General features: G+C 34.9%; 2 protein-coding genes across 2 annotated transcripts; both read right to left on the reverse strand.

The window, feature by feature from the left end:
• Nucleotides 1–2,608: 2,608 nt before the first annotated feature.
• Nucleotides 2,609–7,978, reverse strand: LOC7462243 (geranylgeranyl transferase type-2 subunit alpha 1). Its single transcript, XM_002309451.4, has 9 exons — nt 7,747–7,978; nt 6,248–6,372; nt 5,992–6,154; nt 5,747–5,907; nt 5,562–5,666; nt 4,346–5,140; nt 4,085–4,259; nt 3,511–3,697; nt 2,609–3,182 (listed from the first exon to the last, which is right to left on the reverse strand). The coding sequence occupies exons 2-9, from the start codon at nt 6,361–6,363 to the stop codon at nt 2,794–2,796; spliced, it is 2,091 nt and encodes a 696-aa protein (XP_002309487.1). The 5' UTR covers nt 6,364–6,372; nt 7,747–7,978; the 3' UTR covers nt 2,609–2,793.
• Nucleotides 7,979–9,584: 1,606 nt separating this feature from the next.
• Nucleotides 9,585–11,732, reverse strand: LOC7462244 (protein ALP1-like). The gene has a single exon (XM_002309452.4). The coding sequence runs from the start codon at nt 11,462–11,464 to the stop codon at nt 9,884–9,886; it is 1,581 nt and encodes a 526-aa protein (XP_002309488.2). The 5' UTR covers nt 11,465–11,732; the 3' UTR covers nt 9,585–9,883.
• Between the last annotated feature and the right edge of the window lie 1,046 nt (nt 11,733–12,778).

A 12,778-nucleotide genomic window follows, 5' to 3' on the forward strand; every position in this document is an offset into this window, starting at 1 on the left:
ATGTTCAATCATCATCATGCAAAGTTTTTTCACTTTCTTCGTCTGCTTCCATTTATGGCAACAGTTTTTGAATGAATCCAACATTGTCACTTCCTTTTCCATGCATTTTAGTCTACTTGCTTTCACGCCCTTCTTAGTGGATGATAATTGCAAACAAAACTGCGGGAAAAATAAAATAAAATTAAGAACACTGTCGTAAGCCTTCCCAACTTTGTTGCCAAAAAAATTCCAAGACAATTTTGCAATTTTCTAGGATTTGGACAGTAAACCCCCCAAAACATTCCCTCCATTTGAGGCTTAAAATTGCAATGTGTTCGTTTGGGTTTTTCAAGTACATCATGCCTATTGATCATAGGCATACTTTTAGTAAAGTGGCACAAGGCGAATAAAAGACAGATACTTTTAGTTGAAGAATAAGGGTGTGATCCCTTCAAAACTATGAGATTGGGGATGGAGAAGAAAAGTGTTACATTCATGCTTTGCAGCAACAAGGTGGAAAGAGAAACCCAGGTGTGGTTGTTGGTGTCAAATCCAATTTAGTTAAACTAGAGAGACATGGAAAGCAGGGAAGTGAAGGAAAGGCTGCTCCAAATCAACAATAATGGTTTTGTTTTGGTAGCAATAGACTGATAGAAACCTTCACAGATTACTGCAGGTACAATAAACGCATTGATTAATATGTGAAACGGTTTTGATCACTCTTTCGCTGTCAAAGCAGAGGATGGCCATTTCCAGCAATTAATATTTCAGTTTACGGGTTCCAAGATTGTGCACCTGCTTCTTTGCATCCCTTTACGTTTCATCTGCCTTCCCTACAATTAATATTGTCGTTGAAGAAAGAATTTTTCCTAGAACTGCAATGATTTGTGACTGCATGAAATTAGCTCTGCACATGCTGGTGTTAACTCTATTGGATCATTCTTTCTATTTCGGTTCGTTTTGCTCTCTCTTTGCATGATTCTGCATCCAATTACCACCCATTTGTTTCTAACGACTCTAATCTTCTTCATTGTATTTAACTTGATTGCTAACATCTCCATTTGACTGCAACAGGACTCGCTGTGAGGATGCTCCACCACCTTTTTGCGAGGGCTCAAGTCAGCTTATAATTTTTTTGACGTTGCTTCCACATGGTAGCTGCTTAACAGCATCAACATTTCCATCTCCAATCAACAACTGAGTCTTCAGAGCACACAACTCCCTAGTTCGGCATATGCCTTCGTGCTTTTTGTTAGCAGAGAAAATGCTTACTCAAACTAACACTCTTTTCATGTAAATTTTGGAACTGCAATCTGTTCGTTTCCATAAAACTAACGTTTCGCTTGCCATTCCACCGGTTTTATATTTGATCTTCGTTGCTTTGTTTTCCCTTGACAATTCCTCTCCGAAAACAAACTCGGTTAACAAGTGAAAAGACTGCTCGCAGCAACTTGCCTAGTAGCTGTTCTAATAATTGTGATCATTCATTAGGGTAAGCTATAGCAATATTCTAGTTTGAGCTGCAAATGAATGAAATCTTTCAATTACAAGGACCTTGTTTGAAAATTCTCAAAAAAAAAAAAAAAAAAAAAAAACAGAGAGATAGAGAGAACCATGGGTGGTGTGGCATGAAAAGCTCCTGCGAACTAAAATACTTAAAATTTAAAAAGTTATTAGTCACAAGTTGACTTGAACTAGAGAAGGGTGAGCATTTCCAAGCTAGTAATTACAATATTCATTCATTAAAAAAAAGGGTAAACTTGGCTACCTCGGACCCCTCTACTTACAACTGCCTGCCAATGGAAAGTTCATTGCTATTCTTGCAACCTAAGAGGTTGAATCCCACCTGTCACTACGTCATTAATCTTAAAATAAATTGTAGTCATCGCTTGTAAATACATGGTGTCATGTAATCTCATAACATTTCTTCCCTAATCCCTGCGGCCAATCCAAGCAAGGAGGAGGATTTTGGCTCACATTAAAGGAATGATAAAATGGAGCGCAAAAATAAGATTAATTAGCCCCCAAAGTCTGTCCATTTCCACTCTATTGGATTCTTCAAGGATATGTCAATCAGGTTATCAAATCAGAAAACTAGAATAATGCTGCTGTTACCAATTTCTTAGGTGATCACCGGAATATTTACATAACGTAGTTGTTCCTGCCTGCTATAAAACCAGGGGGTAGATCTTTTTGATGTCCCATGTGTATGATAGACAATTGCCGAGACGTGATTTTTGCAAATACACACGGAGCAGTGAAGAAAATCTCAGAAGGAATCCAATCATTATCGCAAGAAAAAAGTAGAATCCACCCACCCACTTACACGAACATTTTTTTCAATATTTTACATTAATACTAGCAACTAGTTAAAATACAAAACAAGGCTATTCTCTTCCTCCAAATCCAAATATATTTCATGATCTTCCTCTAATTGGAAAGATAATTATAGTCTATTGGTGCAATATGTTATTTTGGGTTGCATTTACTCGAGCAATCTCATCTATATCTGACAATTCATTGTAACGTTGTATAGTAGATTTCAGCTACATTTGACTTGCCATCACAAGTTTCTGATCACACTTTTTTTGCTGCATGCCATATCTCGAGTTCTCCAAAAAGATGAATGTTTGAAGCAAAAATAGAATTTTTTTCCTGAGATTAAGCTAGTCATTACACACACCATATGCCAAATTCAAATCAGCCAAAGCACGACTTGGATATTTAATACATGAACAAGGAGCTTAAATACTCAGCACCACGAGTATGGCATACCTCATGATTTGGAGCAGTGAAAATCACTATAAATCAAAATCAGTTCAATTGTACACCATCCAGCCACTTGAGTGCAGGCAGGACCTTAGCCAGAAATGCCGTAAATTTCTCATCAGCAATTGCATTCCCTGCTATGTCTATTTGAGTCAACTTCAAGCCTCTCAAAATAAAAAAGGCTTCCCAATAGCTCACCAAACTCACACCATCAGTCACAGTTTCACTGCCATCCCATTCACTCCCGACTGAGTGACACAAAGGAGAAGAGCACAGATATCTTGTTGTATCAATAGAGTGTGAGCCTATCTCATTGTATGAAAGATCTAACACTTTCATTGACTTCAAATGTCTCAGAGGCTCAAGAGAAGTAAAACTACCAAATTTATTCTTACTCAAATTCAAGTGTGAGAGAAGTTGCATGGCCTCCAAACCTGCCACAAGTTCCAAAAATCAAAGAATAAATTTATTTTCAATCAAGAAAATGAGGTGGCCTTTTAAGCACTAGAATGAATCAGGCAAACTGAGAAGAGTCAACTGAAACTTCAAACTATTTAATAAATTCACATGTAAAGTGCAAATACCGGTAACTAAGTGCAATAAATTAAATGACAATATATTGGTTGTTTCTTAAGCACCACATAGATAGAAAGATAAAAATTGATAAGAATGCAAGCAGCTCAGATAGGTGAATCAGTTAATGACCTCTCTCATTATAAAAAGTATATATATATATATATATATATATATATATTTTTTTACCTTCAATTGATTGGAGCTCATTGTGGCTGAGGTCTAGCATTTGGACCCACAATAATTTCTCAAAAGACCCCAATCGTGATAATGATAATCCATTGAGCCTTAGGCAAATGGGATTGCTACTGCTTGATGAAGTTAAGTTCCTATAGCGAAAGCAATAACTCAGTAAAGACTCCCTACCAGAAATCACCTGCAGAATCATGGGTAAAATAGAATGATTAATTAAAACTCAAAACTGTTTTATCATAACCAGATCCCTGTGGATTACAATTAAAAAACAAAATTCAATAAACTTAGCTCTTTCATAAATTTTTTAAAAGATAAGCTTGTATCTCTAATAGAACACCAATGACGTTCAGCAAGTAATTTTATCTCACTCTTGTAACTAACCATTCATTCAGCTAATCTAACAGCAAGACCAAATACACAGGGTGACTTAAAAATATCACTTTCTCACACTATGTACATTTAAAATATTTAGTGAAACATTATTTAAAATATTTAGTGATACATTATGTACATTTCAAAACTGAAGCCATGGTTCATGTGCATTACTCCTTCAAAGAGGAAGATTCACCTTTTCTAATAAAACCAAGCTGTGTTCATCCTTGTAGAATCGAGAATGCGGTGGATCCAACTTCATTAATTCACTATAAAGTCTAAGAACTTCTTCAGAATGGACTGGTTTGTCAGAAGACATCAACGCATCACGAGCAGTCAACAGTCTTGCAAGTGTCAGTTTTCCAATTTTACTACAAAAAATAGAAGCTAATAATTAGGCTTAGCAATATAAGCTTTTCCAAGCACAGTAGTTACCCATCGAAAAAAGCAGGCTTACCAGTCCAACAATTCACGAAAGTTGCTTATCTCTTCATCTATAATTTTTGCTTGCCATGAGGAATGTGTTGGCTCACGTTCATTCTTAATACTTAGGTGGTCAAGGGGGAGAACTGAATTTGACTCCAGAGAATCTGATTCATAAATATGAAAATTTTCATCTCTCCATGATATTTTCTCTGAACCTAATCCTTCCACTGGTTCTGTTTTGGCAGGTAGTACATGCACCGTAAATGAAAAATGAGAAGGATGGCTATAGTGAAAACCACTGGAAGAAATGATTCCTTGAGAATGTCCAAGGGTAACCTCCATGGTATAAGCTCCTAAAGAATCAAGCTCCACCTCAGGGAACTTCAATTGTCCAACCCAAACTTGGGTAGTTCTAGAGTTATTTGATAAAATAGGTTTCCAAATTACATCCATATTCACGTTTAACCCAGATGAAACTGTAACTGTTGATGCATTTACACCCTCAACAGCTTGATTGAAGTAAAGAATGAGTGGAAGCGATCCAGAATCAAATTGGTTGGTGTTGAATGGAGAAGAAGAACCTAGATCTAGGTACCTATCTCCGGATAGAGTGATCTCAGAACCATGAGCAGGCCATGAAGAAGCTAGCAGAGGAGACTCAGCTTTAACAGTTTGATCAAGTAGCCAAAGATGATAAAACCAACCACTCTGATCATCTTCATCTGTAAAAACCGCTTCGCGAACCAATTCATACTCCCTGATCAAGACCTCATCTTTCCGTGAAAATGCTTGAACCTTTTTCTTCATCAAGTTAGACACAAGCACACTGCAAAACTCTCCCATTAAGCTAATAACACTTACAAAATTTCCCATATAAAAAAAGACACATCAAATTGTAAGCACACAATCAAACCAACAAGAACAAGGATGTAATGTTGTATATATACCTAGTAAAAAACATCGGCATAGAGCATGGTTTAAGAACAATGGCAAGAAAATTTGAACAATGACATCTCTATATGTTCCACGAACAGTTACTTCAATGGACTAGAAAACAAACTCCTCAAAATACTATTCTTTTTATTTGGCAAGGACTGAATTTCAGTGTTTATTTCATATAAGCAATACAAATAAACATGTTAAAATGCCCTGCATTCATAAATAATTGGTATGCAATTCCAGTTTTAACATCTGATGCAATTTCATAATACTTGCAGCTTTTGAAAAAAAAATACTAATTAGAATACCTTCGATTGTGCCAGGCAGAATAATTACTAAAATTCTTATCAATAAAATCCTGTGTGTGATTCAGTTCATCTTCATCAGATCTATTCAATAATGCCGCTACGAATCTGGGAAAAAAAAGAAAAAAACTTCAAATAGCATATAACTCAATAAAGAAAATTATAAAACCTAAAAGTCAGGTCTTCACCTGCGGTAATTCCAGGCATGAAAATTCCGAGGATCTACATTTTGAAGCTTGTCCAAAAGCCTCAACTCATTTTCTGTAGAAGAATGCCCTTTATTTAGCACCCATTTACGATGATACCATGCACCGTATGACTTGAAATTTTGCCTCAACGCATTCTCTACCTAAAAATATGTAATTATAATCTTTAACTTTAATTGAATAGAAAATGAAAAATCAATCTGAGGTTTAAGAGAGAGAAAAATGACCACTCGAAGTTCTTGATCAAGAATTGAGTTAACAGAGTCAGGATCCAAGTTGGACTCAAAAAGACTGTGTTGAACAGCATGTTTTCTATAGTTCCAAGCAGTGTAACATTCTGGATTGATCTCTAAAAGTTTAGAGCTTAGCTCTAATGCTTCCTTCGTATAACTGTGTACAGAAAAAGAAAAGGAGACAGTAAAAGGGTTACTTAATAGGGTTTTTCAACTTAAGACAAGAGTGAAGAACAAAAAAGGAGAATACATTTTTTGGTGGTGATTTAAAAGGAATTGAGATTGGAGGATTCTTAGTTTCTCGGCTTTGGCAGTGGAGGCAGCTAAATCTTCAGGTTTTGGGGCTTTGCGAGGCCGACCGTGCATTTTCCTTGTCTACATAAGATCACACAAATAGGAATATTGAACATGGGAAAAAAAGTGAAATCAAAATATGATAAGCAAGAAACATACATTGTACAATCTAGGCAAACAACCATAACAAAGAGGTATTCAAAACACAAATTAAAGCATAAGAACACAACTTGATTGTTGAAAAGCAAATAGACAAAGCTTAGCCTTAAACCAGGTCTCCAATGAAGTTGCCATGTTGCGGCTGGGGAAATTTCAATGAACTAAAATGGTAGCCTCAAAACTCGATGACACAAACATCAAAGTTAAACAAATAGAATAAAAATATGACATGAACTCGTCCAAAATGTCACCATCAGCCATCACCCTCAAGGATTTATTTGACTAGGTACTATGCACGCATACAATTTTAGCTAAAGACATAAAAACAAATGCATGCCGACAAAGTAACAAGCGAACCTGGAAAGAAACAAAAAACGAGTAGAGTATGACAAACAAGTGCGAATAAATTTGGAATAATTTTTGAAATTTCAAACCAAGACAAGCAAAGCTCAAACTTAGATTTCTGAAAAGTTTTATGCAAATGAGAAACCATAGCATGAAATCTCAAACAAACACAACGACAAACTAAATATCAAATTGTTTCATACAACAGCACACATCGCACTCAAATGGAATAGGCATATTCATCACAACATTACACCGATAGACCAAACCATTAGACCTCGAATAAGCCATCATATAAATCCACAAATTTGAGGCATCGATCAACAACTTATTTAAGCTCAAGATTCACCCAGAAGCATCATACTCTTAGGTAGCCACTCAATGGCGTGACCCAGCACTTCAATTATTACACAACACACATAAACATGTAGATATCATGTAAATACAACATAGACTTAGGCAAGTAGTCGAAATTGCCAGCGGGAAGCTGCTAGGACATCGGTGGCATGTGGCCTGAAAATGGGTGGATAGGGGACTTCGGAATGTCATCCACCCGTTTATCTAGTATTCATCTATCAGGAGATGCATCCCATATCACAAAAAGATGAACATGGAGAGTCTACTCCGTCATTTCCAACTTTTTTCTTTTAGTCGACGATAAGGGTATTCTCGAATCAGTTTGTGTGTCAATTAAAACTACTTTTTCCCGGCAATCTTAAAAGCACACTCCTCCCATCGACCTAGTTCATTTAAATGAACTCAATAAATTCTTCTAAGTGCTAGCCTCAAAGTATTGATTTAGAAAAATAAAGAAATTGAGCAAACCTCCTTAACCATCAAACTATTATCAATAAATTTGAGATAAATGGAACAAAGTACGGAAAGAGAATAAGAAACATTCAAGACAAAAGACTGTCGGACACAATTCATATCAGAAGTCAAATTACATACCTCCGAATTGAAGATTAACAAGAAAATGAAGGATATGACCCCTGCCTAGCTAGCTAGCTGTGCCTGAGGATTTCGATTGAAGAAAGTGGGTGCTATTGCAACTCCATTGAAGAAGCTTAGATCTTCTCCAAACTGGACAAAAGATAGAAGATTTCGATCTACTGAGCCACTCTCTCTTTCTCAACAACTAAAAGAAAAGGAAAAAAGAGTTTTTAATTTTAGTGAGACGGGGAAAGATTTGTGCTTTTATTTAGGGGAGGGAAAGAAATATAATAATAAATTGCTCGTAAATATTCAATTAAAATAAAAGATTAATTTTACAAATTAAAAAAAACTTTTAACATGTTTTTATTATATTTATTATTTTATTAGCTTTCATCACACATAAAATAAAAATATATTTTTAAAAATATATATAAAATTAAAAAATATATATTTTTTCTGTATTTCAAATCAAATCAAACTGGTTAATTTTTTTAATAAAATTTTATTTTAATCATCATTGTTTTTTATTAGAAAAGTGTAATCCTAATTAAAAACAATATCATTAAAAAATTACTATAATAATATCAGTTCATTTATAATACTATAATATTATCAATTCATTTATAAATAATCATGTATTATCATGATATATGAAATTTTAACAATAATTTACTTATTAATATTTCAATATTAAATGAGAATTTATATATATATATATATATATATATATATATATATATTCTAATTCGTTTTATTTTTTTATAAAATTAAGAATCCATGATAAAAAGAAATATTGTTTTTTTGTTAAAAAAATATATTATTAAAATAAGAAGAAATTATGCTAGAATGGAGTTTAAATTATTTATTTTCTAACAATTATTTTTATTATTGTATAATTAAATAAAAATCAAAGAGCTTCTCAATAAATAAAATCTAACATCTGAATATGCATTTTCATCTCAATATTATAATTAATATTTAATTTTAATAAAAAAATTATTATTATTTATTAATATATATATATATATAATATTATTAATTTATTTTATTTAACACACAAATCAATTGTTTAGTTTATAATTAATTTTTTTTAATGGACCCAGCCAACTAAAAAAATTCATTACCCACTTCTAAATTAGATTTGGGCTTTCTTCAAATTCATCATAAAAGGGCTCTCAATCTCAAATAAAGAAAACGCATCAATGTGCCAGGGTCATAACACAATTTTTGGCCGCTGTCTCCATTCTTCTATTTTTCAAAACATTAATTAATTTTTTTATTATTATTAACGTGGGTATTCAGGTCAGCTTGCGTGCATCTTGACTAATCTCATGAGCCTTGAATTTAACGACTATGTAAACCTCCAGTTACCCTGAGGTTTGTGAAACTTAAACTGGTGACTTCTAGGGAGCAAACCTAGAGCCTGACCAGTTGAGTTGCACTTCTCAGGGTTTAATTAAATTTTATTTTTTAACATTAAAAGTAGAGGTGGGTTTACTTTTTTCATAATCTAATTTTGACTCTTTATTTTTGTGAAAGAATTAGTAAAAAATAAAAAATACATCTTTTTAGTAATTTTATTTTCTAAAAACCGACATCAATTTTTTTTAAATAATTAAAAATAAAAAAAATTAAAATAATAAATTTAAAAGAAAATACATAATAAAGGTAACATTTCATAATTTTTTTTTTGTCGTTCTTCCCTTAAGTAAAATGAACTTTATGCTCGAATTTCTGCTTAAATCTCTTAAACCAATACATATTTTTAGAATTTCTAGTTTTTTTAATTAATAGACGGTGATTTTCAATCTTCAACAGTAAACTTTTGACTCCCGATACAACATCCACCGAGATGCGAAAATGTTAAAAAATTTCATTCATATTTTTAATTTCAATACAAGTATGGAAACTAAGTTACATAATGTCCCTTTGATCTAATCTTTTTTCTGTGTAGAAATTAAACCTACAAAAGGGGTTGGGATCATCGGCTAAATTTGTGAAAGCAAGGCAGTTCCACAACCTGAGATGGATAACAAGCTGCAATGGTGTTGCTGCTGCTGCTGCTGTAGTTGTTCTACAGTACAACTACAACATAACACAGACAAAAAAATAAAATAATTACAGCATGCAGGAGCAAAATGCACCTCTTTGGCTATAAAAATCTGGTGCCCGCATGGCAATGATGTAGAAGATTATGAGCAATAGCATCCCTAGCTTTCATTGAAGTTGCCGATCTCAAAGCAACCTCAGGAACCATCTCATCATCAACAAGTTCCACCCTCAGCTCTGGATCAATTTCCTCATTTTGCATCTCACAAATATTATGCAGCACACAGCATGCCCCAAGCACCACTGGCAAGTCCTGCAGTTTCACCTCTGTTCTTTTCTGCAAGCAACTCCACCTCCCTTTCAACCTCGCAAAGGCATCCTTTGCAACCAATTGAATCTCCCCAATCTTCTCATTGAAGGCATGCTGAGTCCATGTCAAATTCTGCTGTGCATAAGGCACCAAAACCCAATCCATTAATGGGTACCCTGAAGTCCCAACAATCCAAACATCCTTCAAGAGGCCTCCATTAGCCCTTTGAAATAAAGCAGACTTCTCCAACACCTGATCATCAGGCATCGAACCAGGCCAGCCAATACACACATCAGTAAATATCCCTTTTGGATCAACAACACCTTGAACAGTAATTGAATAGGATGTCTTCTGATTCCTCTCTGTATGCCTCTTATTAAAATATGCGGCAACGCTAATCTTTGGAGCTATAATAGGTATATGAGTAGTATACATAGACCCCACAGCATTGGGTATCCCAGAAATGGATTCAAATTCATTTTTTATCTTCCTCAAACCATCCTCATCGGGCCACTGCAAATACTTGGGCATTAAAACACTCCTTATAGCTGAACATACTTCAAGAACTAATTTATGGCAAGTAGAAATACCCAAACCAAACCTCTTGGATACAAGTCTAAGTGGTTCGCCAGTAGCCAATCTCCAAATACAAACAGCAACTCTTTGCCTAACAGGAATAGCATTACGCAAAGTAGTATCTTCTTTAGCTATAACTGAATTTAACTCCTCACAGATCATATCAAAAGTAGACTTACTCATTCGAAAAGCCTTCTTGAATTCTTCCTCTGGATAATCTGGTCTATTACAATCATCCCACCATTCTTTATCTCTATCTTTCACCCATAACCGTCTTTGTTGACCACCGCCACCGTGCTTTGTATCTTTAATTCCTTCCCTGGCAGCCACGCCATTAGAGACGGTTGAAACAGCCAAAGCACCAGCTATTGCCCTTGAATTCTTGCGCTTTCTTCTTTCTGTTTCTTGAACTTCGACGTGGTAATCTTGGAATTTGTCGTAGTATTCAACCATCGTTTTAATCCTTTTATTGTGGTTAGCCTCTAATAATACCTTCTCTTCGTTTGAAGCCTTGCTCTGCTCTTCTTGATCACTCTTTTCTTGTTGTTCTAGCAATATCAATGATGTGATGATACCCTTCAAGTTTTTCTTCTTCTTCTCTCTGCCATCTTGCTCAAAAGAATCGTTGCCATCGCTATCATTTCCTTGCCTGTCCTCCTTTCTTTGCCTTTTCTTGGAGTTGCTGAACATGCTATCGGGTTCATTCATTTGGCGGAGTGAGGATGGAAGAAAGGTGAACATGAGGGGGGAGTTTCGAGCGAGGTTGTTGGTTTGGTAAAGAAGGGAGTTTTCATACATATAAAAAAGGAAAAGAGTTGAAACAAAAGACAGAGAAACTGGACAGTCTTCGACTGCTGGCTTTCAAAAAATGTGTGGACAAAGTGTGAACACACTGACAATACTAGGTTTAGATCCCTTTCACTTGCATGATTATGATTGAAATTTACATGCCCTGACCGGGCAAGGCTATATAGCTGTGTTTAACTGTTAATCATAGCCTCCCACTTTAGATATTTGCAAGACGCCTAATAAATGACTACTGGTTTTCATCAAATGGAACAAGAATTCTTTAAAATTTAATCCTTTTGACCACCCATAAAACTATATTAGGGCTTCTCCTTCTTCCTCGTTTAATATAGTTTTTCGGGCGTTAAAACCCTAATTTTATATATATAAAAAAAGGGATAAAAATAACCAAATGAATCTAGATTAGGTCATTTATAATACAAACCCACTTTGTCTTAGTCTTTAGACCCATATTTTTCTTTTCTTTTAAGGGCTACATGATGATCTCACCAACAGATTATTCAACTTCATAGCAGCACCCATTCATTCCCATTGTTTATTAACGAGTTATTTGTCAAAATAATGATGGTGTTGTGAATAGAAGGAATAAAGCGTGCTTGTGAGACGGTAAAACCCCGGTAAAGCCATGAATTGTGCGCCCTAGATCTTTCAAGAGATTATAATAGCTAACAAAAAAACGTGGGCTAGGTGTGGACACAGCTTTGGGAAGGCGCTACACGTTAGACTTTGTGGCATGTTGGGGGCGGGGGTGGTGCGCGCCTGTGACTTCAGGTTTCACACGGTTTCTTGTGGATTCCGGCTGCTTTACTGGAATGTTGCTGATGTGGCTGGTCCTTATCAATCTGCTTTTACAGAGAGCCATTCTTTAAAAATAAAAAAAAAATAGTAGAGAATAGTTTAATTAATCGGTTTTATATTTACTTATCAAATATTATTAGTTTGAGTGATACAAATCTAATTAATTTCAAGATTTTAAAAAATTAATTAAGGTATGTGTAAATTAATCCAAACATTTGAGATTAAAAAAAAAATTGTATTTCAGACAGTGGTTGGTGGTGGACCAATTAAATTTGAATTTGTGTGCAAGCAGCAGCAACTCCAAATGGATGGGGGCTTTCTTTGAAGAGGGCCAGGGTAGATGAATGACAGGGACATAGGCGAATACAAATTTGTCTAAGTACTTTGGTGAATTCTTGACCACGATGTCTAGATGCCCTTAAAGCCAAGGTGCTTGTGTAGCCCTCGGAGGGATTTTCTTCTCTCCTTTGCCACGGTTAAAACACCTTATTTGTGGAAACAAAACCA

The sequence above is a fragment of the Populus trichocarpa genome, chromosome 6, assembly GCF_000002775.5.
Source record: "Populus trichocarpa isolate Nisqually-1 chromosome 6, P.trichocarpa_v4.1, whole genome shotgun sequence".
Lineage (NCBI taxonomy): Eukaryota > Viridiplantae > Streptophyta > Magnoliopsida > Malpighiales > Salicaceae > Populus > Populus trichocarpa.

What these genes read in the sequence shown, in the direction of transcription:
- LOC7462244 (XM_002309452.4), bottom strand. Translation starts at nt 11,464, where the DNA reads ATGTATGAAAACTCCCTTCTTTACCAAACCAACAACCTCGCTCGAAAC.
- LOC7462243 (XM_002309451.4), bottom strand. Translation starts at nt 6,363, where the DNA reads ATGCACGGTCGGCCTCGCAAAGCCCCAAAACCTGAAGATTTAGCTGCC. An exon ending in TTAAATCACCACCAAAAAAT is followed by an intron (nt 6,155 to 6,247) that starts GTATTCTCCTTT and finishes TTCTGTACACAG; the next exon opens with TTATACGAAGGAAGCATTAG. An exon ending in CATGCCTGGAATTACCGCAG is followed by an intron (nt 5,667 to 5,746) that starts GTGAAGACCTGA and finishes TTTTTTTCCCAG; the next exon opens with ATTCGTAGCGGCATTATTGA.